A 24,034-nucleotide genomic window follows, 5' to 3' on the forward strand; every position below is an offset into this window, starting at 1 on the left:
ATTATTTTTAATGCTGTCTTTCCAAAATATTGAGTTTCCAATCATTCCTGTGAATAAAAGATTCTTTTATGTATTATTTTTCATGGTTTATTTTATAAATATAGGTTTTGAAGCAGCAGTTGAAAGCCCTGGGTATATCTGATCAACCTCAAATCATTTCAAGGTTTAATGAAGTGTTTAAACAAATGTGGATACAAAATGGTGATCAAGTTAGCAAAATGTATGCTGGTACTGGTGCTCTGGAGGGCAAGTCAAAGGTATGTTTTAACGATTTATCATTATTTCTTTGAATTAGATGTTTAATTTTTCATTAGTTGTTATAAAGTCTAGCAATTATTCTGTTTTTATGTGTTGTTTAACATATAAACTCTATTTAATTTTAAATGTTTAGAGTTTTAAAAATTTTACTGAAGAATAAAAATTTTGCATTTTTTTGTTGAATGTTTTTATCAAAGTTGCCTACTGAAAATTTTTTTAAAGCATATTTAGTTTTAATAAATAAATTTCATTGCAAATCTTTAGAATAAGAAGCAGATGAGTTTATTTCCATAAGATGTTTTGAAGTCCTATATTAGCTCATTTTTAGAAATAACTGTATGAAATGGGAATATTTTTTGCTGTAAAAATCCTGTTTCTGTGATCACTTTATCTTCAAAATGCAAACTAATATCAAGTGTTTTTACTCCTTATTGTGGGCTTCATTTTTGAATATATTTTGAAGCATATTCTAGGTCATTTTGAAAGTCTTGTTTTAAATATTTCCTTTTGTCTTGTCATACAAAAATTTATTGGGAATATTTATTAATTAATTTAAATTTTTGTTAATACAACTGAATTTTTTCTTATGAAAAATTAATAAAAGATAAATGAAATCCCATCAAAAGTATGTAAATAAAATTATTTGTTTAATTGTTTCCACATTCCACAATACACTTGTTCACTTAATTTCAAAAGATTGTTCAAAAGTAAAAGTTGCGTTAATAATGTAGCAATGTTTACTATGAAACAGAAAACATACAGAAAGGAACTATATGTAGCCACAGCCAATAGCATATATATATATATATATATATAATATAAAATACCTCTTAATGATATTAATTTTACTTGCAGTTAAATATAATTAATTTTAAATTTAAGTTAATATAAGATTTATTGTTATAAAATTGAAATGTTATTCATTTAAATGGCAATGTTTTTTTTGTAAATATATAATTTAAAAAAAACTATCATTCAGATTTTTGTGTATAATTTCTCTATTCTGTTTCTAAAAAATGATTTCATGTTTGATTAGTTAAAGGATGGATCTCGCTCTGTTGTGAGGACAATACAGAATAATCTTCTGGATAGTAGTAAACAGGAAGCTATTGACATCTTGTTGCTAGGAGATGTTCTGTATAATGAAATTGCTGAAAGAGCAAGATGTGCTCTTCCTCCTAGTATGTTAAGCCGTAAGTAACGTTTCTTAGTGCTATTATTATTTAAAGTTTCTTTATTTACTAACTATGCAAACTAAATGTTGTTTGCAGCTGTAAAAAGACAGGCTTCTCAAAACAGTAAAATATAATGATATTGCATACAAATATTTTTTTAAAAATTGCAAGTAAAGAAAAATTCTACTAAAGAAGTACTTATGTGAAGTAGGCAGTTGACAAAAGTTCAATGTGAAATATTGTTTATTTATTTATTTGTCAAACCAACACTATTAATGAATGTTAGAAGCTGGTTTTGGTAATGTTACATATTTTTAATATCAAGTGTGTTTGTTTCTGATGCAAATTCTTGGAAAACAGCTATAGGCTATGTAAAATTTAATCAAATTATAGATTATTTTAACTTTTTTTCACATTGTTACATTTACTATAGATTAGTTTGTTGTTAATAAAAACTGTTTTTATTGAAATAAAAGAAATTACTCTTATCTCAAAAATATATACTTTCTTTTTTTGATACCCTATATGATCTGTTTGGATAATATTTTGTTACTTATTTTTTTTTCTTAGTTCCACCTGGATTTTTAGAAACGTTTCTGAAACGCAAGTCAGAATTCACTAATACATCAAAAATTACGGTTGGTGTAGCTACATGGAATGTTAATGGTGGAAAGCATTTTAATAGTATAGTCTTTAAGCATCAGTCCATGACTGAATGGCTATTAGATTGCCCAAAACTGTCAAAAAGCAAAGGTACCTAATTTTTATTTTACTTTTTTATGCTTAATTTCATTTACTATGTAAATATTGCAATTCTCAAAGTGAGATTTGTTTACCTATTAAAGATGCATCATAAAATTTTGAAATATATGCCACAAGAACACAAACCTCTAGGTTTGTCTTTCATGTTACATTTTTTAGGTTAACTAACTCTTTTTACTACATTTTGATACTTATTGATTTATTTGGTTAATAGTACGAAAATCATAAAGGTATGCCTAAGGTGATTCAGTTTATACTTATTGTTTTATTTTAACTATAAGTATAATATGAATACAAAAAAAAAATGCTGATTACATTTGCATTTCTAGGGTGTGAGCAAAGATTTAGAAGCACTAGTATGTAATTTTTATTAAAACTTCTTGTGTTGTTTCTTGGAATTTTTTGTGTTGGGTTGGTTTTCAATTTTTTAAAACTATCTATTTCATGAATAGTTATTCTTGTCTTATTTTTTTGAATTTAATGTGGCAAAACTTTTCTTTTGTTCTTATTATTAATTTTGATTAATTTAAGGTTTCAAATTTTATTTTTTATGTCTACAATTGAATTACTTTTATTTAAATATCTATTTATGTTGCAATTTCCTTTTAATATTTTTATGGAAGAAAAAAATCTGTAGAATTAATTTGAAATATTTGATATACTTTCTTTATTACTTAGATATTGAATGAAAAACAACTTCTCTGTAACATGACATTTTAAATGTTTTTATTAAGTGTAGCGACTCTTGTATGTTTTTAACTGCTTTAAAATAAAGGAAATGCTTGTAAAAATTTTTTTGTATAAATTTATAAAGGAAAAATTATCTGTGAGGAAAAAAAGATTGTTTATTGTTATATATAAATTTTAATTTTGGCAACATTCAACACTGTCTATGCAGTGCATATAGAAAAATCTTGCAATAAATGATAGTAAGGAATCAATTAAAAATGTTCAGGAGAAATTTCTGATCGTTTTCAAGATTGACTAAATGAATTTGTTTGGATTGTAATGGCCCATCTGGGGCAATTTTTTCCTTAATGGGGAAATTTTTCTTCTAGTTTTTCTCAATTTCCAGATTAAATGTTTACACTTGTTCATTTATCATTCCTTGCAAACAAACATAAACAGTACCTGTTCCTTTAGATTATGTGCACAAAAAAAGCAAAGATCAAACCAAAATGTTTTGGCTATATAATTACTTTGCCTAACGTTCAAATTATGTTCTATAACATTTTCATTCTATAACTATATAGATAAAAGAGGAAAAAAATAATTTTTTACTCTATGTCATTGTATTAATTTCATTAGTTATATCTTTACTGTTCTGAAAGATTTTTTAAGAACAAAAACATGGAATTCTTTTTTTTTTTTTTTTTTACCATCCATTAATTACAATATCTAGTCGATTAAACAAAAGCAATTTGCACCCATTAATTGTTTTTAACACTTTAAAATTTGATTTTTTCATACCAAATATTCATTTACATTTCCTTTAGGAGTGATTATTATAATTGTATAGAAAAATTATAAAAACTGGGTCTGCATATCATGGAATAAATGTTATATGTGCAAGATACATTGCACCCATTAAATTGTTCCACTGATACCCATTTGGAGATGAAAATTATTTTGACTGAAGGAGATTTAATGTTAAATATGTATACTATGTGTGTGTGTTAAAAAGCAAGCATTCACTTTAATTAAGTAATTATTTTATTTTTATTCCAAATGAAGCAAGCTGGTGAAGAATAACAAACAGCAAAAATTGTAATTGAAGGGAGTTATTTGTAGAATTTTTGGGATATTTTGAATCGGGCTAATTTTTTAAAGGATTTTGCTTATTGATATTAATATAAATGTGTATTGAAAGATTTTTGAAAATTTAAATTCCCCAGAGTCATAATTTATAATTTAAGAAGTATTAATTGAAATATCTTAAGCATTATACATTATTAGATACTATATATTTTAATATTTGGATAGTTTGTATATTAAAGTACTGAACAATTTCCTTTTACTTCTTTTAGATTTGATTCAGACTGAAGAGGAAAACAGAGTAGTTGACATTTATGCTATTGGATTTGAAGAAATAGTCGATCTTAATGCTAGTAATATTGTGTCTGCCAGGTCAGTTAATTTGATTTTTATTCTTTCAGTTGTATTTCTTCAATAATTTTCTGTTTTGATCATACTTTGTGTATCTGTCTGATAATGTATTTTCAAATCTTTTTATTGTTTTGTGTTTGTAGGTAGGGTATTCAGCAATTAATAAAATATTTAAATCCTGGCTCTGTGAATGATATTCACCATAACTCCACTGTTTGTTAAATGACTTTCTAAACAAAAATTATTTAAATTTTATTATAAACATTTGGAGCATGCCCACCTTGTCAACTAATAATTTTAAGACAATGTAAATTGTTGAAATTTTCACTTTATTACAATTAGATAAATTTTGATAGGAATAGTATTAAATACATCTATATAGAATTTTAAATAAACTTCGCTTAAAATGTTTCATACAAGTGTGGTGATTTTTCAGGTTTTATTATAAATACAAAACAGAATAAATATTATTATGTAATATTACACATTTTGAATGCTGGAAATTGTGAGACTGATGTGGAAAAAAAAAAAAAAAAAAAAAAAAAAAAAGAAGTATTATTTTTTCTGTTGCTTACTTATGAGACATTATAAAACTTAATTTGCTTACATATGACATAAATTGGTCGTTAAATAGTTTGCCATTAAAACATTTTTTGATGCAATTCGCCTTCTAGAATCATGATATATATTATGTCATTTTACATTTAGCTTAAAATAACTATTTAATATTATCTGTTTTGTCTTTTCAAGCTCACAAAATCAAAAAGAGTGGATGGTGGAGCTTCAGAAAACTATTTCTCGTGATCATAAATATATTTATATTACTTCCACACAGTTAGTTGGTGTTTGTCTTTTTCTGTTTGCTTTGCCCAAGCATGCACCTTATATTAGGTGAGAATTTCTTATTTATTCAGTTAAACTTTTGTTAAGTCAAATGACGTTTCAATTTTAAATTTATTTTTCTAATGAAATATGCTTTAGTTTTTTTTTTTCCGTATATCACCAATGAGGTCTTGCTTATTTTAAGCAGCAGTGTAATTCATTTTGAAAATGTTCCAATTATTGTAATTAAACTAGAAATATCAACAATTTTTAAAAAAAATTATAATGATTGAATGTATTCATTTAAAAATGTTGATTGTTTTTCTAATAATTTTTTTATTATTTATTTGTTTTTTTGTATTATTTCTGATCAATTATATGTTTCTCTTGCATATTTTTATTCAGTTGCTAAACAGAAACTGTTTTATAATAGATATATTTTAATGTTGTGATTATTGAGGTGAAATCACCATATTGACAAGGAAATATGAAAGCATACTCTATCTGAGCCCATTGTGTAGGCCTTGAAGAAGCACAGGTGGAATTATATAAAAATATATTTAGGGTACCTTCACATGAGGGAGTTGTGATGGGTTTAGCCACCCCGAGTCAATACATGATACTGTGTTGTTTAATAGGGCTGTTCACATGAAGTCGATATTCTCGAATCTCACCACTGCAGCAAAAATATACCATGGTTCTCCAATGAGAACGCTTTGGTTTTATCCCCAATTAGGCTTATGCTCCCACGGAAACAAGTTACATCATTTACTTGTTTTGTTTTGTAAGTGTATTCGAGCTAGATGACCAACCGTTAAAACACTGAGTGTGAATAAGGTAAATTGAATATTACAATAGCTAAAAACTAATCAGTATATAGCATCATTCAGAAATATTTTTTAAAGTTTTACAATTAAGTTTTCTCTATATTCACTTATATTATTTTCTTTCCTAATAACTTTTTACACTCTGTCCTAAAATTCAGACAAAACCTTTTCAATGACATGCATATTGTTCTTATACAATTTTTTACTTCATTTAACAACTTTTAGAATAAAGTTTTTTGCATAATTTTAACAATACCTTAATTTAAAATTTGTTTATTTTGTTATGAAATATTTCAATTTTACAGAAAATGTTTCTTAAATCATTGTTTTAAAATATACTGTTATACTATGTTCTTTTATTTGTGTGTTTACACTTATTGTTCACAGTGGATATATATATATATATATATATTAATGTAACAGATTGAAAGTTATTAACATTTAAAATCATTTGAATATTATTTGGCTTATAATTTTGCAATAAATGTTTTCTGATTTTACTCTTTCTGTTTCACATTAGATAAAATGCAAAATTTACCTTTTATGTGATAACGTAGCTAGTTTTTGCTAATAGTACTCACAGTATAGTTTTACTGTTAAAGTTTGCTTAGTTTATTCAATTATTACCAAGTTATAATATTTACTGATGTATTTGTATATTCATTCATTATTAATGATATTTATATTGTCATATACCTATAATTTTTCTTTTATGTTACATTTTAGTATAGATTACTAATCACTTCTTGAGATTGCACACAATATAAATTACTTATTTTTATGTAACAGAGTGAGAAAGACTGTTTATGTTAAAATAGAAGAAGGAACAGGAAATTCTGTCTCTTGTGGGATTGATCACAGTTGTAGTTTTTAAAAATTTTTATGTTTTACTGTAGTTTAACAAAACATTTAATGCTTTACATTAACTATAGGATCATAAGTGAAAGCTCATGCAAAGTAAAAGGCTGAATATTGTAATTATATGCAAAATAATCTTATTTCACACAAATTAAGTATATTTGATAATATTAAACTTGAAAATAAACCATATATCTCATATAATGCCATCATATGCCATATATGTCACAATTTAACATAAAACATTTGTTGTAAAAATAGATATTTTTTCCATTTTTATTTTCACATTTTGAAGAGCAAGAGAGTTATTAATCAAAGGAAGATTCATCTACACCTTTGAAGTAACATCTCAGAAAAGCTGAACTGATTCTTGACACTTATTAACTGAATAAAAGTTCAGTTAATAACTATAGTAACTGAACAGTCCCTGTTCAATCAAATGAGAGATCATTAGTATAAACATATGCAATGAACATTATTACCAAAAGTTTTCTATCACTTGAAAAGACTCATTTTGCATAAAATGCACATTTGTTATCATTTTAACGTGAAACTGTGAATGTATAAAATCAGACATCTTTGGAGATGTGAAATAATGCTCAATGTATTCAAATTGTTAGAAATTTTCAACCAGTTACATGAAAAGGGCAATTATTTGTTATTATTATGCATAATAACAAATTATATAATAACTTAAAGAACATATTAAGAAAACAGCAGATAATTATCTAAGAGTTGATAAGCAATAATATTTTCAATCTACAAAATTTCAGGGATGGATATCATAAATGAAATGTAGAAACATCTGAAATAAAGTGCAATAGCATGTCAAAATTAACTCAACCCAGAAGAAATGCATTTTGAAAGAATGAGTAAATATTAAAAACATTAATGCATATAGAATGTAATTAATTGAAAATGCTAAAAAAAATTCTTAAATAATCTAAAAACTGATAAACGTTTTTACTGATGATCAGCTATTTGGAAAATAAACACAATTTACACCATACTGAAAATAATATGTTGATATTAGAAATTTATTGACCTGCCAGATAAAATCAAATGTTCCAAGCTGCAGATGCAAGTAGCATTCAGCAGCGTGTTCTTTAATCATTTTCACCAAATCAAAATATGCAATACATCAGTTCCACCCATCTCCCTTTTTTCATGTGTACATTAAATATAATATAAATAATATTAAAATGCTAGTTCGTTTTAATTCTTAAAACTGCTTATAATGCACAGCTGCAGAGTAAACATGCATTGTTTTATAGATATTGATAGCATTTTCAGTTGCCTGTATGAGTATTGAATTATTAGGCAGTACATAGTGAACTCTTATCAAGAGTAATGTAAATCTTTATCAAAGATTTACATTAGATGAATTTGAATTTTTAACAATGATATCATGCAAAAAGTTTTCATTTGATTTATGTAACAATGGATATGAAATTTTATTTAACTGAACACTAATTATAAATATTTGATATAGTAGATTTTTTTTAAAACATTAAATATATAAACTTATGCAATTATTTCTAGGCATTGATAGAATTCAATGAGTTTGGAGGCTAAATTTCATTATTTAATTCAGTATAAATACTTCCTTAATTTTGGCAATATTTGCAAAACTATATGAATTTAAAATAATTTTTATTTACTGGAATGTTTAAAGAATTATAATCTTAATTATGTCTCTTGAAATACTTATATATGAAGTCTGTCTTGAAATACTTATTGAAGTTATTCTGTATTGAAATACTTACATATGAAGTACATATACTTACATATACATTACATATGATACTTACATACTGAAATATGACATATATACTTACATATGATATCATATTACATATGATACATACTTACATATATATACTTACTTAAATGCATTTCAGTATTCATTTAACAGAACATTGCAGAATGTATGCATTCACTAATAAATACTTAATGAATTTGCAGGGTAAATGAAGTGTTTGACCTAAAAATATGTAACAATTTTTTTAAGGAGGAAATAAGGATTTATTATACAAATTTATTCATTCTGCATATGACATTGTGGCTGAAGAAAAAAACTCATTTTGAAAATTAATGCCATCTACAATAGTCGTTTTAATGTACACATTTTAAAGAACAGCTTAAGGTTTTGTGTTCTTGACAGATAAAGATAGAACAGCATTTTTCTGTTATCTAACTTAATATAAAAAATTATAATCTTCAAAAGATAAAACCTCACAGAAAGGAAAGATTACACATGATGGTTATTTAAAAATAAACTTTTATCACATTAATTATTAAAGATATTTTAAAGGTTAATAAATTTTATACATAAATTTTTAGATTTTTTTTCCCTTATTTGCCACCCTATTAGATTATGAATTAAAAAAATTTTTTTTGAAATTTATCTCTTATCTTCATGACTTGGTGAGCTCTTGAGTCATTTTTAATGCAGACTATTCTATCGATTCGCTAGTATTTTTGCTATGATGTCTATCTCTTTAGAGAGCAAAGTTAGGCAAATACAAAGCCACCACTACTTGCCCGTGTTAATTAGCTTAATGCCCCTTGTGAACTCAATCAGCTTGTTTTTAAATGTCAGCCAAGCCCACCGTGCGCGCCTCTTATAATGTATTAATTATGCTTCATGACACACAACTAAAAAGTAAATCCCTCTTCCATTCTGTTGCCACCTAGATTTTGTAACAGTTCACCTAACTGTGATTGATTGTGGGAAGAGTAAGGTAAGACAAAGCGGCATGCACACTTTTCAGTGATTGGACAAGTATGGAGCACTGCAAGATACTGTAATTTAGCTTATACAGGAAAAAGAAATCCTTTTTCAATAATAGTTGAACTGAAATTGCTCAGTTCTTTTAAATATACATATTTTTTACTGTGCGAGCTATACAAGCTAAAAAGACATATGATCTTTTGTAGCTTTATCAATGTATAAAAAAAATTAATATTTTTCAAACTTTAAAAACTGTATTAATAGTTAATTATAAACGAAATCTAAATATTTATTTATAATGTTTTATAATGCATCCAGATCATGAATTAATATTCTTTTTGTTTGTTTGTTTGTTTCCTAAATGAAGTTTTTATTTGTGATTTGTGCAAATGTCCAGTCAAATAATTTTTTGCATATCAAGTGAATAATTCTGCTTATGATCTTAGTGATGTAGCTATTGATGCTGTAAAAACTGGTTTTGGTGGAGCAACTGGTAATAAAGGAGCTGTAGCCATTAGAATGGCATTATATAATACTTCAATGTGCTTTGTATGTGCACACTTTGCTGCCGGACAATCTCAAGTGTTAGAGCGCAATGCAGATTACCAGGAAATATCAAAGAGGCTTAGTTTCCCATTGGTATGATTTTATTCTTCTGTTTTTCTTGATTTTAAGTCAATGTTTCCTCATTATTAAAAAAAAAAAATCTGTTTCTCCCAAGGGTCGCACTCTTGATTCTCATGATTATGTATTCTGGTGTGGTGATTTTAACTACAGAATCGATTTAACGAATGACGAGGTTAAGAAATTAGTGAAGGCAGAAAACTGGGCAGCTTTACTTGCTGCAGATCAGTTACTGAATTCACAACAGTCTGGTCAAGTAAGTAAACCTTTCAATTGACATAAAAATTAAATAAACCTATAAAAAATTGTTTTTAATAGCATACCATAATTTAAACTTCTAAATGCATTTCTGCATTTTTATATTAATAGATTTTGTAGAAGGTTGTGTCTTGAATTATTTATTTGTTAGAATCTGTTAAAACAAAACTACACAATTAGCTATTTCATTGCAAAACAAATATTCTAGGTCTTTCAAATATAGCTTAATAGTAATTGATTTTCTGTTTCACTTCAAAGAATTAGCCTCTATGTCTTAAGGGCATCTTTTTGGCAACTCGTCTGTCTACAAGTGCCAGTAATTTCAGCATAGTTTGCAATTCTGCACTACGAACCCACCGTGCTTGAAGTGTGTTGGCTCCGGTGAGTCTTGCACTTGTACCAAGTCTATAGATACCCCAGCTAAATGAGCATATTGTTGAGAAACCCACATTGCCTGCAGCAAAAGTGAAATTAATAAGATAATGAACCATACAAAATTTGATTTGGAAAATTTTCCCAAACTCTCAGGTAATGAAAACTTCAACATCAACAACCATTTAGCAGAGGAGGAGCAGAAATTTTCCATTGAGGAGGGCAATAGAAGTGCATGCAAAATTTTTCTCCAGTTTACCTTCAGAATAATACATAGTAATTAATTCCATATTTATATCTACATAATTAAATGTTTAATTGAAAATTTAATTGTAATGAATAATTATTTGCAGTTATTAACTATTTATATGGTGGCCGGGAATAAAAATTGTATTATCAAATGGCAAGGAGTAATGAAAAATGAATCTATATGATAAATCTCAAATGAAATATATTGCACTAATATATTTGAAATAGCTAATTTAATTTTATAACAAAATAAAATAATGGCCAAAATAATTATTACCTTATTATTAAACCTGATTATTGAATGGTTTATTATTTTAATTGTATTAAACTTAATTAAATAAACATTGTGTGAAGGAAAATCATGTGTTTCACCAAGGTATAAGTTATCATTATTAACTGATATTTTTGGTAAAGTAAATTTAAATACTTTATTTTTAAAAAAGTTATTATTTTACATTAAAAATTAGAGTATTTGTATCAATTTTTTAAAAATATAATCTATTTTGGGAATTAAATATTATATATTTTCAGTACATTTCTTCAGATAAATTTCTAAATGTAAATATTCTTAAAAACTAAAAGTACGTGTTTTTCAATTCCTCAATTTAAGTAATATAGTAATTAAGTAACTATAGTTCATTTAAAAGTGAGAATTATAAAAACAGCATGAAGAAGTATTCATTAACTGTAAGATCCATGAGAAACACTTAATGTATTCCAATTGTTTAAAAAGGTTTTGTGTAAGTTTGACTTTTGTTGACAGGTAACAGAAAAAAAGTGAATAATTTGGAAGCAAAATTTACAAAGTTAATTAAATTATAAAATACAAAAATAATTTCATTTAGAAATTTAAATTATGAAAGCTGTAGAAACTTAAAATTACCTTTAACTATTCAGCTTTATTACCATATTATCTTTAACTATAAAAATCTCTCCTCTTCCCCTTTAATATTACTGACAAGTTAGGTAAGTAGTGACAGCAAATGTATATGTTTTGACTAGATTAGCCTTACCGTTAATCAGATAAGGAATTAGTATAAAGAAGTAAAATCTAAAAAAAAATATTAAATTTGAAAATTTATTACTGCAAAAAGAAACGATTGGATAAATAAAAGTGTCTCTTCTTTTCTTAAATGTTCAGTAAAATTTGAATCGAGGAAAACAATTCGAAAAGCCCCCATACATTCTTTATATACCCTAGTCTTGCATAATAATGATATTCTCATTTTCCTTAATACTTCCACAGATAAGCGATCAAAACAATTGATGAAAGTAACAAACCATACAAATTCATCATTCAGATTTTATTTCATCCATTGTGTTGATTTCTTAGTCAATGACCACAAAAAGTCGATATTTTATTCACTTGTTTCCATGCCCGTTATTTTGTTAACTTATAGGCAAACTGCAGACCTAAAGGATGACAACAGAACCAGATGTCCGACATTCTGCAGATTTAACTGTCGTAAATCGGGTTGTCGAATTAGGACAAAAGCAGCTTTCGTCGGCTGTTTACTATATAACAATCTTAAGATAGGATTTAAATGATCAAATTCTTTGATAACCAGCTTTACGCCTCCCTTCCGAAACGCTGATGATTTTTTATGATAAAACTCTTTATTTGTCGCCAAAAGGAGGGAGGAGGCAAGCGGTCGTCTCAAGGCGGCAATTGCCCCCCACCCCCACCCCCGAGTATCTCCTCCTCTACCGTTCAGCGCAGCATCTTGCTTGGAGAAACAGAGGAAAAGAATCGCCCACGCTCTAAAGAGCGCCTCCTCCTCAACAAATAATCGATTGAGCCCCCCCCCCCCAAAAAAAAAAAAACAGGCAGAAGAACAGCGGCGTTTAAGGGCAGAGAGACTTTCAAAAGCCAAATAAAAAAATCTATCAAAGCTATCTAATGTTAGGAGTAATGTAATGACGAAACAATAAATAAAAAGTCACCGACAGCGAAAGCTTTCAGGAGCTACCAAAAGGTCTGGCAATCCGAAACAGAACAATTCCCTCCCCCCACGTAGTATACGGAGCATGACGTATAACTGTTCCCCCCTCCCTCGGAGAGAGCGAAGCAGCGGCGCTGCTCCTCCGAATGAAAGTGATCACGTGGTTGTCGACCTTGACGGATCCTCCGGAGCAAGAAGCGAAAGCGAGCAGCGCTAATCGAAAGAAAGGGGGGGGGGGGGAGAATTACTCCGTTTTTTCATAGCTCGGCGGTGTCTTTCAAATGTTAGATATTTTAAAGCGCAGGGCTCCTTCTTTGAGATCTCAAATGACAAATTTCTCAGAATCGCTGTTCATAAGAAAAAAAAAAAAATCATAATACGTTTCGCGCCGTTGATTCTTATGGGAAGAAGGAGAAATCGGGCCAGCTTATTAAATAGGCAATTGTCTAAGGACCCCATAATTTTTTTTATTTTAGTTAGTTTTTAGCTATAACTTCTACCAGAGCTTATCACCGCTAGCTGTGAGAAGTTTCCGCTCATTCTATAATCTAACTCCCCTCTCCCCTATTCCTCTATCACAATTAACAGCAATGATGACACTGAAAATACAGTTGATTTATTAAGCAAACGTTTCAAGGATGCATTTAACTTGTTAACCGGTAATTAACACATTAATCTCATTTAATATTTTGTCATACCTGGTTAACAGGTTAAAGAAACTTCCGAAGCAAAATTTTTAAAACGTTCAGAGAAATCTCGATCGGTAATAAAAACAAAATCGAATTAAGAAATTCTACCTACAGAATATAGAAATGCACTCATAACACTTAATATTCCAAAATTAAAAGATGAGTTAAAAAAAGGCACAAAACAATTTGCTTTGAAGCGAATTGAAGATTTAATTAAGGCTCTACCGCCTTACTTTAGCTCAGAACGTCTCTTCTTAGAAAATCATTCATCAGCATTTCTCATATACAAGGAGCTTGTGGTAGTATTACATTTGAACTAAATCAAGACGCTGGGAATAGAATTTTCACTCAACAAATACAAATTTGAAATAGGAAAATTTTTTCAAAAACCACACAATGATTATCTCAATCCTATCGAAGCACAAGAAGTTGTTGTTTTCATTAGGAAATTAAAACCTAGTAAATCATCTAGTTTGGATCAAATATCAAATGGCATACTTGAAAATCTTCTTCTGGAATTTATTTTATAATTCACCTTTATTCTTAATATTTTGCTTGGTAATTATTATTTCTCCAAATGTTGGAAAATAGCTATGTTTGTCCTTATTCCAAAACCCAATCAGGATTTACATCTACCTCAAAATTATCACCCTATCTCGTTACTGAGTAGTTCTAGTTTTATTGCATTTTACCAAGAACTGTACAATGAATTATTTTGCTTAATACTGAAAATTTTCTTTCAGAATTAAGAGTCAATTCACTTGCTCATTTCTCTCATATTAAAAAGTTATACATTATAAAGAGACTCAAAACCTTCAGACTTTGCACCACACTAACAATTTCCACCTCTCAATTCTTACATTAAATCACTCTGCAATATATATGTCACTCAGCGTATTAATTCCTGTAAATAAAATGTAGATAAATTCTTTTCTATTTTTATAAAAGATTATTTAATCTGACTATTTGCCAAAAGAATATTATTTAGTCTTAACTGCAATTTTGTATAATTTCTCTTTTGCTTGACTTTGAAACTTACAAAAGTAAATTTAATGATGTTAATCTCAATTTTCATGTTTAGACAAAAAAATTTATAAATTAAAATATCAAATGAAAATTTTTTTTAATATTTTATGAGAATTCATTTTGGAGAATTTTTGTCTTACATTCTATTTTACTTGTCTCTATGATTAAGTATATAAAAATGAAAAAAAAAAAAAAAAAAAAAAACTGAGTATTAGATATATAGTAATATTTATGTTCATTTCAGGCATTTAAGGATTTTATTGAAGCCCCAATAAACTTTGCACCAACTTACAAGTATGATATATTTTCTGATGATTATGATACAAGTGAGAAAAATAGAATTCCCTCTTGGACTGATAGAGTGCTCTTCAAACGAAAGAAATATCCTTATGGTAAGAAGAAAGAAATCTTGATGATTTAAAATTATCCATTTAAGCCAATTTATTAGCTGAATTGACTTTTGTGGGAAATTATAACAAATATGATAATTGAATGATGTATAATTTTTATATAAATGTGTGGAAGCATTTATTATGTGGTTAACTATTTTTTTATAATTAAAGGTATATTGATTTAAAGAAACTTCCATTGATACATGATCTTATGATAAACGTCTTTTATAGAGAGGTAATGAGGCATACTTCTTAAATTCAAAAAATTTTTATTTTAATTCATTCCCCCTCTCCCAAGTTTCTAAATCTTTCTATTGTTTAGTCAGTGGTCAAAATCTATTGGTGTTGCACTTCGAAGCAACACATTTTGGGTTACCAAAATACTTAAAATTTTCTATAGTTAATAAAGTGGCTTATATCATAAAAGATGGCTTGTCTGGAAGAATAGTGTACATTTAATTATATAGAAATTTGTGTTTAAATAAAATAATCTCTAATTCTATTTCCTAATCATTAAAAAATTTGCAATCCTTAAATCTTTCTGATTTTACAGATGAATCGGAATCACCTGGAAAAATTGTATTTTATGGTAGAGCAGAATTAAAAACCTCTGATCACAGGTATTTAGGATATTTATTTGTTTATGACCTCTGATATTTATTTTTCTGTTATTCTACTCATGACTAATTACCTTAGTTTTAAATGAAATAGCTGTTCTTATAATGTTTAGTAAGTGACTGTTTTAAATATAGACTTCAACTTTCAGTATTTAACTATATTTTTGAATCTGTTATATAAAATAGAAAATGCATGTATATTATTAGAACTCCTCTGAAACAGTAAACTATAGAAACATGAAATTTGCAGTTGTCATTCTGGAGTCTATTTTTGATCACTTATATTATTTTTAAATTTAAAAAGAAATTATTCCTTAAGATATTTGTGAAAGTAAAAGAAAGAATCATGGAAAAATTATCATTGTTTAGGTGAAATTAAACATGGCCTTTCTAGTGGTACCATATTTGAATTTGTTAGCAGTAAAAAGAAACACTCTTATTAATGGCTAATAAAAGTTACTGAGTTTTAATATCTTTGTCTGAGTAAATGTTTTACGGCTGATTACATCTCCAATATAAAGTGTTTTGCCATATATTTATGGCCAAAATATATTATTTGTTGGGTGCAATAATAATAATATCTTCTTTCTAACGCATATCTCACCTTTTACCATTTTTTAAAATTAAGTTTATTATCTGTTTCTACTGTTATATTTTTAATTTATCATAAAAACTAATATGTCTTTTTTCACTTGTATCATATTTCAATAATTCAGAATCTTTCATATCCTTATAATTATTACGATTAGCTTTCACACACACACATATATGTATATATATTTCAGACCAGTTATAGCCTATATTGATGTTGAAGTTTTGCATGTTGATGGTCCTAAACGATTGGAAGTTTTTCAAAATCTTGTAGCATCGGGTCCACCCGACGGTACGATTGTTGTTCAAATTCAAAGCGAGGACACTAATTTAGAAGAAAATTTGAGAAATAGGATAGTTAGTAAATTATGTAAAGGGAAAATTGTTCAAACCAGGTAAATCAATTATTATAACTTTGTAGTAATATTTATGATAATATTTTTAATAACATTCACTTCCCGAAATTCAGGCTTAATTTTAGTTTAAATTTGCAGAGTTGTCTATGGGGACATATATGTGACATTTACAGAAGGAAAAACTGCCTTAGAAGCCTTGGAATATAACAATTTGGAAGTAAGAGTGTTCACTTTAAAAACATTTATTTTTATTAAGTTGGTTGAAGATGATGAGACTTTGACTCATGAAAAAATTTTATTGTGTAAATACACATACATACCAGTTACTTTTACTTTATTATTTTAATTAATTAAATTATTTCTGTGTTTTTGTGGAAGGAAGAATTGTTAAGTAATTATGGTTGTTAAATCTGTCATTAAGAGTATCATGTATAACAAACTAAAATTAACTTTTATACAGCCATATTCTTACAGTAATTTTATCTTTATTTTGAAATATTTTCAGTCATAGAATGCTATTTTTTCTACTGTGTTTTTCAATTAATTATTTAATTCTGTTTCATTTCAGAAGTATTATCAAAGTGTTATTTTAAAGCACTTTGATAAATTTTAATTTTTTTTCTACTTTGAAAGAATAAAAGTTATTTTGGTTAATTATCATGACAACAATATTACTTTAGAGAATTTGTAAATGAAATAAGGAAATTAATTGAAAACAAGCATTGATATGTTTGAAATAAGTTAATATAAACAGAAATATTATTTGTAATATGTTTCAAATTTGTAGTTATTATTAATATAGTTATTAAGTCTTTTTTCTAATTGGTAACACACAGCCATGTTTTTCTTATGAATTTGTTACTCGAAAATTATTGTAAGGTTGAATCTGATTTTTAAGTAGTTTCGATATGAAAATGATTTATCATAATAAGTAGTCACTTTATTTACAGTAAAGTATTTTTTTCAGAATCTAAATTATTTTCCATCTCATATTATTTCCTAATGTTATATACAAGAAATATGGTTGAGAATGCTTTTCTTTATGCATAAGAACTTCCCTCCGGTTATTCTGCATTTATATTGTTTCTGATTTTATTTACATGATATTTTCTCTTCATCATACTTTGACTCTCTATTCTAGGTTGAAGGGTGTGTCTTAAAAGTACAATTGAAAATGCCAGATTGGAGTACTAATATTTGTAAAACTCTGAAACTTTGCCAAAACAATACTACTCCTCTCACCTCAAGTTACTCTAAATCAAATTATGCAGATTCCCCCTTTAGTGAGTTAGGTTGTAGTGGTGATGCATCACCAACTCATCATGATGCTGTTTCAGAATTAAGTAAAGAAGTTCAAAAGTGCTTAGAGGACAAAACCTATTGGCATGGTGCTCTGGAAGGTAACTTAGGTTTTTATTTACTATTTTGTGAGAAAGGAGTAGGAACAAAATCATATAAACTTCAGAAACTTTAAAAATATTTTTTCACATTAATTATGTATGTAATTAATTTTAAACAAATTTTAGTTCTTTAAATGAAGTAAAATGTAATGATAATAACGTTTTGTAAAATGAAGTAAATATTATAATTCTCAAAACTTTTTTTATCTTATTTTTGAAAACATTATCATTTGTACATTTTTCATGTTAGATCTTTGAAATTAGTTTCTGAACACATTACTGTGAAATATATATATTAAGATTTTTTTAAAGAAATTTAAGACATATAACATTTATCATTTTTACTTCAAGTTTATTGCTTTAAAAAAATTTGGTGGACTTCTGAAAATGTGCATCTTTTTTTAAACTATGCAAAAGACACATTTAATTGGTTTTATTCAGATTTATTACTTATTATATACTTTAGGATATAGGTTCATTCATTTTATGAATTTTGACTTTGTGCTGTTTTATATAATGTATAAATATGCAAAACACCAACATTTGGAGGCAAATGTACTACAGAATTTTTGTTATTTATTTTGAATTTGATATAATGAGAAAAAAATATGCTGTTTTAAATATTTAATAACTTAATAATAATTTAAATGAATCATTTGTTCAAATCTAATTACTGGTGCTTAATTCTGTCTCATGTATAGGTGTAATAATGAATTTAGTTCAAAAGTTTTTCATAGTTAAATGAATATTTCATCTTGCATTGTGTGTGTGTGTGTGTGTGTGTGATTTTTTTTTATCTCTTAATTTTTTTCTAACTTAATTATCTCTGATACTTATTCATACCAATTGCAGGTTACGTCGATTCTGATAATGACTCTGCTAAATCCCAGCCATCATCAGGGCGAAGTTCTCCTATTCATGACAGCAGTGAAGCACAGAAATATGGCTCCGCTGCAAAATTACCTCCCAGACCACCTCCTCCTGTTAAATCAGCTCCCCCTCCAAAACGACCTCCACCTCCACAGGTAAATGTTATTTAGAAATAATAGAGCCTGCAAAACTTTTAACTTTAAAGATGATCTGATAGGAAAAGGCAACTATGGCCATCATACCTATAATATTCATTTGTCTTATTATAGTAGAATATCAGTGATACTAATTCTTTTCACACTTAATGCTTTCTTTAACTTGTTCAAATATTACTTTCATTTAGTACAAATTTTTTATTTTCTTAAAGCAAAACGATTCTTTAAACTAAGTGAAAAAAATTTTGCTGCATAATAAAATTATTTTTTGATTTTCATTTAAGTTTCTCCTACTAAATTAATGGTATATGTAATTTTCCTTAAATGAATATTTTTAAAAATTCACCATTTTGATCAAGGACTGCTTCAGAACTATCCAAAAACACTTGCCTTTTATCATATAATACCTTGTGTCAATAACCATACCTTAATATTCCTATCAAATAAAAATTGATCCGTTTTTCTAACTAGTTCTGAGCAAATAATAACAATCCTATTTTACTCAAAACTAAAGGAAAATAAAAATAATGGAAATATATAATGAGATTATAGTGAAATATAATTTTGAACACAATTTTGATCTCTTTTTCTGTTAAACATTAAAATCTCAGAGCATAGATAAGTTTCAGTTACCACTTCATGTAAAATTAATTTTATTTTTTAGTTTAAAATTATCTCTTACAAATTTTTAAAACCAAGATGCAAGAGTGTTTACCCTTAACTTTCTTGTATACTTTCAGTTTTATTTTATAGTATTATGAAATGAAGGGAATAGGCATTTTAAATTTAATCATCACATCCAATACATTTCTATAATTTAAATGTGAAGATATTACATCAAACTTCATTTATCTACTTCATTCCATTTTGTATTATTACATCTACTTGGACATGAATAGACTGGATTACAAATAAATGTTAAAAGTTTAATCGAATCTAAATTTTATTCCAAATTTGCTATTTTTATAATCAATTCATAGACTATATTTCATTCATCCAGCTCAATGCATCTTTGAGATAGTTTGCTCACTCACAGACCAACTAACATAATTTCAAATGTATGTTTGAGAATAAAGGATTAAAACACAAAATTGCATTAAACACTTAGGGCTCTTTTTTTTAGCTATTGCAATGCTTTCTATATTTCAAAAGTAAAAAAGAGTACTTGATCTCAAAATTATTTGTCCATAATAGTCATTCTAGGCCTGTTATTTTAAAGTTCATCCTTACAACAGAACTTTCCTTTTGTTTTGTCTTGCACCAAATTGTATATTTCATTTGAATTGTGCTAATTCTCAAAATAACTATTGTTTAACATATTCTATTTCGATTTGTGCATCATGGGAACAGAAATGTTAGTGAATACAATACAAAATTTGCTACTTGAGATGCAGTAACTTGAAATTGACTTTTTTTTTTACACTTTGCTTAAGTTGCATTGTTTAATTTTATTAAAATTAAACATTTTATCATGGTTTTATTCAGATTCCTCAGCCCAAGCGAAAACAGTATACTGAGATTCTGTCCATGTTATTTGGTTATAGTTTGATATCACAGCTCCCTTCATTTATATTTACAAATGTGAATATATCATTTACTATAAATTTGCTCAGTTTTGTTTATAATTGTTATTTTATATTCTATCATAATAAAGGTTTAGTTGTATAAAGATTAAAACATAAATTGATTAGATATCCTCTAATAGGATGCAATGTTAGCTACCTCATCAGTAGTTCCATAATAAAACTTGCATGCATTAATTGATAGGTATTTGTATAATAATTTGCATCAAAAATGAGAGAAATCACAACATATGCTACCACTTTATGTGTTTGCTGATTAAAATTTATGGAATGTTCTTTCAAATGCAGTATTTTTATCTTGTATAATTTATTTGACAGAAATTGTCACAACAAACAAAACCTGCTGAAGAGAATTCATCCAAAGTTCAGCATCCCACATCTGTTTGTGAAGAAAAGCCTGAAAAATCGGTGGAAATTAAAGAAACTTCTTGTGTTGAACAGAATGCTAACTATGTGTCACATCCACCTCCATCTACTCCACCACCTCCTCCTCCACCTAATTTGGATAAACATACATCTAGCCGGAGCAGTCCTGCAAAATCTGAAGTTTCAAAACCTGTTGTTAATGCAGCAGTTCCACCACCTATACCTTCAAGACCTAGTCTTTCAACTGGAAATAAGGCCCCTCCTCCTCTGCCAGCTCGTCCACAATCAAATTTGCCCCCAGTATCACCCAGAAAAACATTGCAGTAGTTAAAATAGCTGTTGTTATTTATTCACTCAGTTATAATTTATTATTTAAGGACATTCCTGTTTGCTGTTATTTTTTATAACAGTTTCTGAAACTTTATTTTTGTTATGAACTATAAATTATATTTAATGAAAAGAAAATTATGAAATGTTCTGAATATTTTTATTATTTATTACAAACTATGATTATTAATATTTTCAAAACTTTTTTGAAGAGTGTTACATTTATTATTAGTTATCTAATAACTCTAATTTTTATTTGTGTGAAATTAATTTTTAATTTTATTTTTTTAATTATATGTGTTCCTTTAATTTTACTCTTATTTGCTTTTCCTAACTGCTATTGAAGTCTGGATTTCTTCACCTCACCTTTTATATTTTTATTAGACTTTTTTATAACTCCTGTCCATTAATTATTTCAAACGTTTTTGATTTACAAACAGTTGGGCTTATAGCCAAACCATACTCACTGACACCTGCAGTCTTATTCATTAAGAATTGAAGATCAAAAATGCATATATATGATTTCAACTTTAGAAAGTTTTCAGAGATTTTTATTCTTCATACGGCTCTTCTAAATTTTAGTACGGAGTTTCTGCTCATAGTTAATACTTAGTGTTCAAAAGTATATTTTAAATTATTTATAATTATATTTTTTAATTCAAAGGGAAAAATACTTTTATATTTTAAAGTGCAGTTTTTAGAAATATATTATTATAATGAAATTAATATATTGAAATATAAATTAATTATATTGAAAAGCAAAATAAGCTGCAACACTTGCCTTCAATATGTTAGAGTATACTTTGATCTCTCACTTTTTTTGTGTGTACCTTTTTGTTTTTTACTCCTGTTCTCTGTATTGATTTATAAACATGCCTTAGAAGACAATATTAAACTTGGTGTAACTGCAATGGTACTTTGCTTTAAATTATTATAATACTTGTTCATTATTTTCTATAAAAACGTTCTTTAAAATAAACTGCAAATTAAAGTCTTAGCCCGCTGTGGTATATGTAAATTAATAGACATTCAATTTTAGGAAATAAATTTATTCAGTATCAAAATGTTTTGCAGGATAAATTTGCAGCTTTAAGAAAATTGTTGTGTACATATCAAATTTTCCTAGTCTACCTTATTGTATATTAATTTATGTTTGTAAATATTAGATTTGTTTGATAATTTTTTATTTTAATACTTTAATAAGCTTATCCTTTTTTTATATATATAATACTTTATAAAGCTTATTTTTAGAGGTGTTTTTGAGTCATATTAAGTGATAGGCGATTTTTTTTTTGTTAGATATTAATGTTATGGCTGTAATTTGAGCTTTGATATGATTCCTACTTAAAAATTCTTGTTCTTGTCTGGACAAAATTGTGAACCACATCTGACTTTTACTAATTAAATAGGGAAAAAATATTGTACACTAAAGAATGATGTTGTGATAGATTGGATGTAAGATTTATATACATATATTTATTTTGTAATTACCATCCTTTGTGTAGTAAATTGAACCAAAGTTTTTTTTTATTAGAATGTACAAGATGAGAGCAAAATTCATTCCAAAGTATGTTAGAAGTGCTGTGTTAAATTAATTATAGTAGCTATGAGTAAATGTTGAAATAAAATTAGATTTGAATGTTATTGGAGTTTTCCACCTTTATTGCAATACATTCCATTTATTTATTTTTATCTATGCAAAAGCTTATATTGATGTCTGTAGAAATGATGAAAATTGTGCTAATATTAGTGATTCCAAATATATATTGTTTTAAGAAATGAGATATTAAGCTTTTTTCTTTTGTTTGTTTGTTTCTAGTATTTCAATATATTTTTAGAACAGTAATGTTGTACTGCTCTTTAGGATGGCATGAAATATTAGACTTAGTAGAATAAAAACAATCTATATTTATTTACTCACTGATTTTGAACATATTGTTTCCAGTTAACTATTTAAAACTTTCAAGTCTACCCTAATTAGGATGATTATCCAATACAAAAAAAAATGAGCATAGTTTATTTTCAAGTTATTTATTTTGATTTCATGTAGAAATTATGGTTAAAAAAGTCAGAAAATTTATGTGGCATTTAAGCCCATTGTATTAAGGATATTCTTTCTATCCAACATCTGAGGCCGATTATAAATCTCATCTGTTTCTAGTGTATTATTATTTTAGCAGTGGAGTAAACGGAAAAGTTTTGTAAAAAAAATTCTTAATGGTTTTATTCATTGTCCAATGACAAATTATATTCACAGAAACTACTCTGTTTCTATCCATCAATACAACTTCATTGTAACATTTCTACTTTTTGTGAACCTTTATCATAATATAGTTGGAAATTGAGAAATTACCTTTGAAAATTTTGACTCTTGGTGTTTACTTTATTTTGCTTATAGTGTTGCTGTATTTATTTCAAGCCAGCCCAAAACAGGCAATCTTTATGTGTCAAAATTGCATAGGCTTTAAGAAGTTTTAACATTTCAATTAGTATCTACTGGTGTATGCTTTAGCATACAATGGCACTATCATGCTTTTAAAGTACTATAAATATACTATAAAAAATTCCAATTTGTTTTTAGAATTTTACCACATACTTGGAAATTTTTTTAAAAAAATCCTATTGTAATGATGTTGATAAAATCAGTAGGGTACTTTAAAATTGTGGGTCACTA

General features: G+C 27.0%; 1 protein-coding gene across 1 annotated transcript in view; it reads left to right on the plus strand.

The window, feature by feature from the left end:
- The window catches only part of LOC129960133 (synaptojanin-1-like), a 42,708-nt gene extending 18,986 nt beyond the window's left edge, over nt 1-23,722 (plus strand). The window contains exons 10-23 of the mRNA XM_056073291.1: nt 105-257; nt 1,295-1,451; nt 2,004-2,186; nt 4,223-4,322; nt 5,052-5,192; nt 9,989-10,181; nt 10,264-10,422; nt 14,948-15,095; nt 15,649-15,715; nt 16,498-16,698; nt 16,798-16,876; nt 17,801-18,059; nt 18,912-19,084; nt 20,986-23,722. Of these exons, the coding sequence (XP_055929266.1) occupies nt 105-257; nt 1,295-1,451; nt 2,004-2,186; nt 4,223-4,322; nt 5,052-5,192; nt 9,989-10,181; nt 10,264-10,422; nt 14,948-15,095; nt 15,649-15,715; nt 16,498-16,698; nt 16,798-16,876; nt 17,801-18,059; nt 18,912-19,084; nt 20,986-21,360 (2,388 nt within the window). The 3' untranslated portion in view covers nt 21,361-23,722. The remainder of the gene's footprint in view (nt 1-104; nt 258-1,294; nt 1,452-2,003; nt 2,187-4,222; nt 4,323-5,051; nt 5,193-9,988; nt 10,182-10,263; nt 10,423-14,947; nt 15,096-15,648; nt 15,716-16,497; nt 16,699-16,797; nt 16,877-17,800; nt 18,060-18,911; nt 19,085-20,985) is intronic.
- Nucleotides 23,723-24,034: the final 312 nt, after the last annotated feature.

This window comes from Argiope bruennichi, chromosome X2, assembly GCF_947563725.1.
Source record: "Argiope bruennichi chromosome X2, qqArgBrue1.1, whole genome shotgun sequence".
In the NCBI taxonomy this organism is placed as follows: Eukaryota; Metazoa; Arthropoda; class Arachnida; order Araneae; family Araneidae; genus Argiope; species Argiope bruennichi.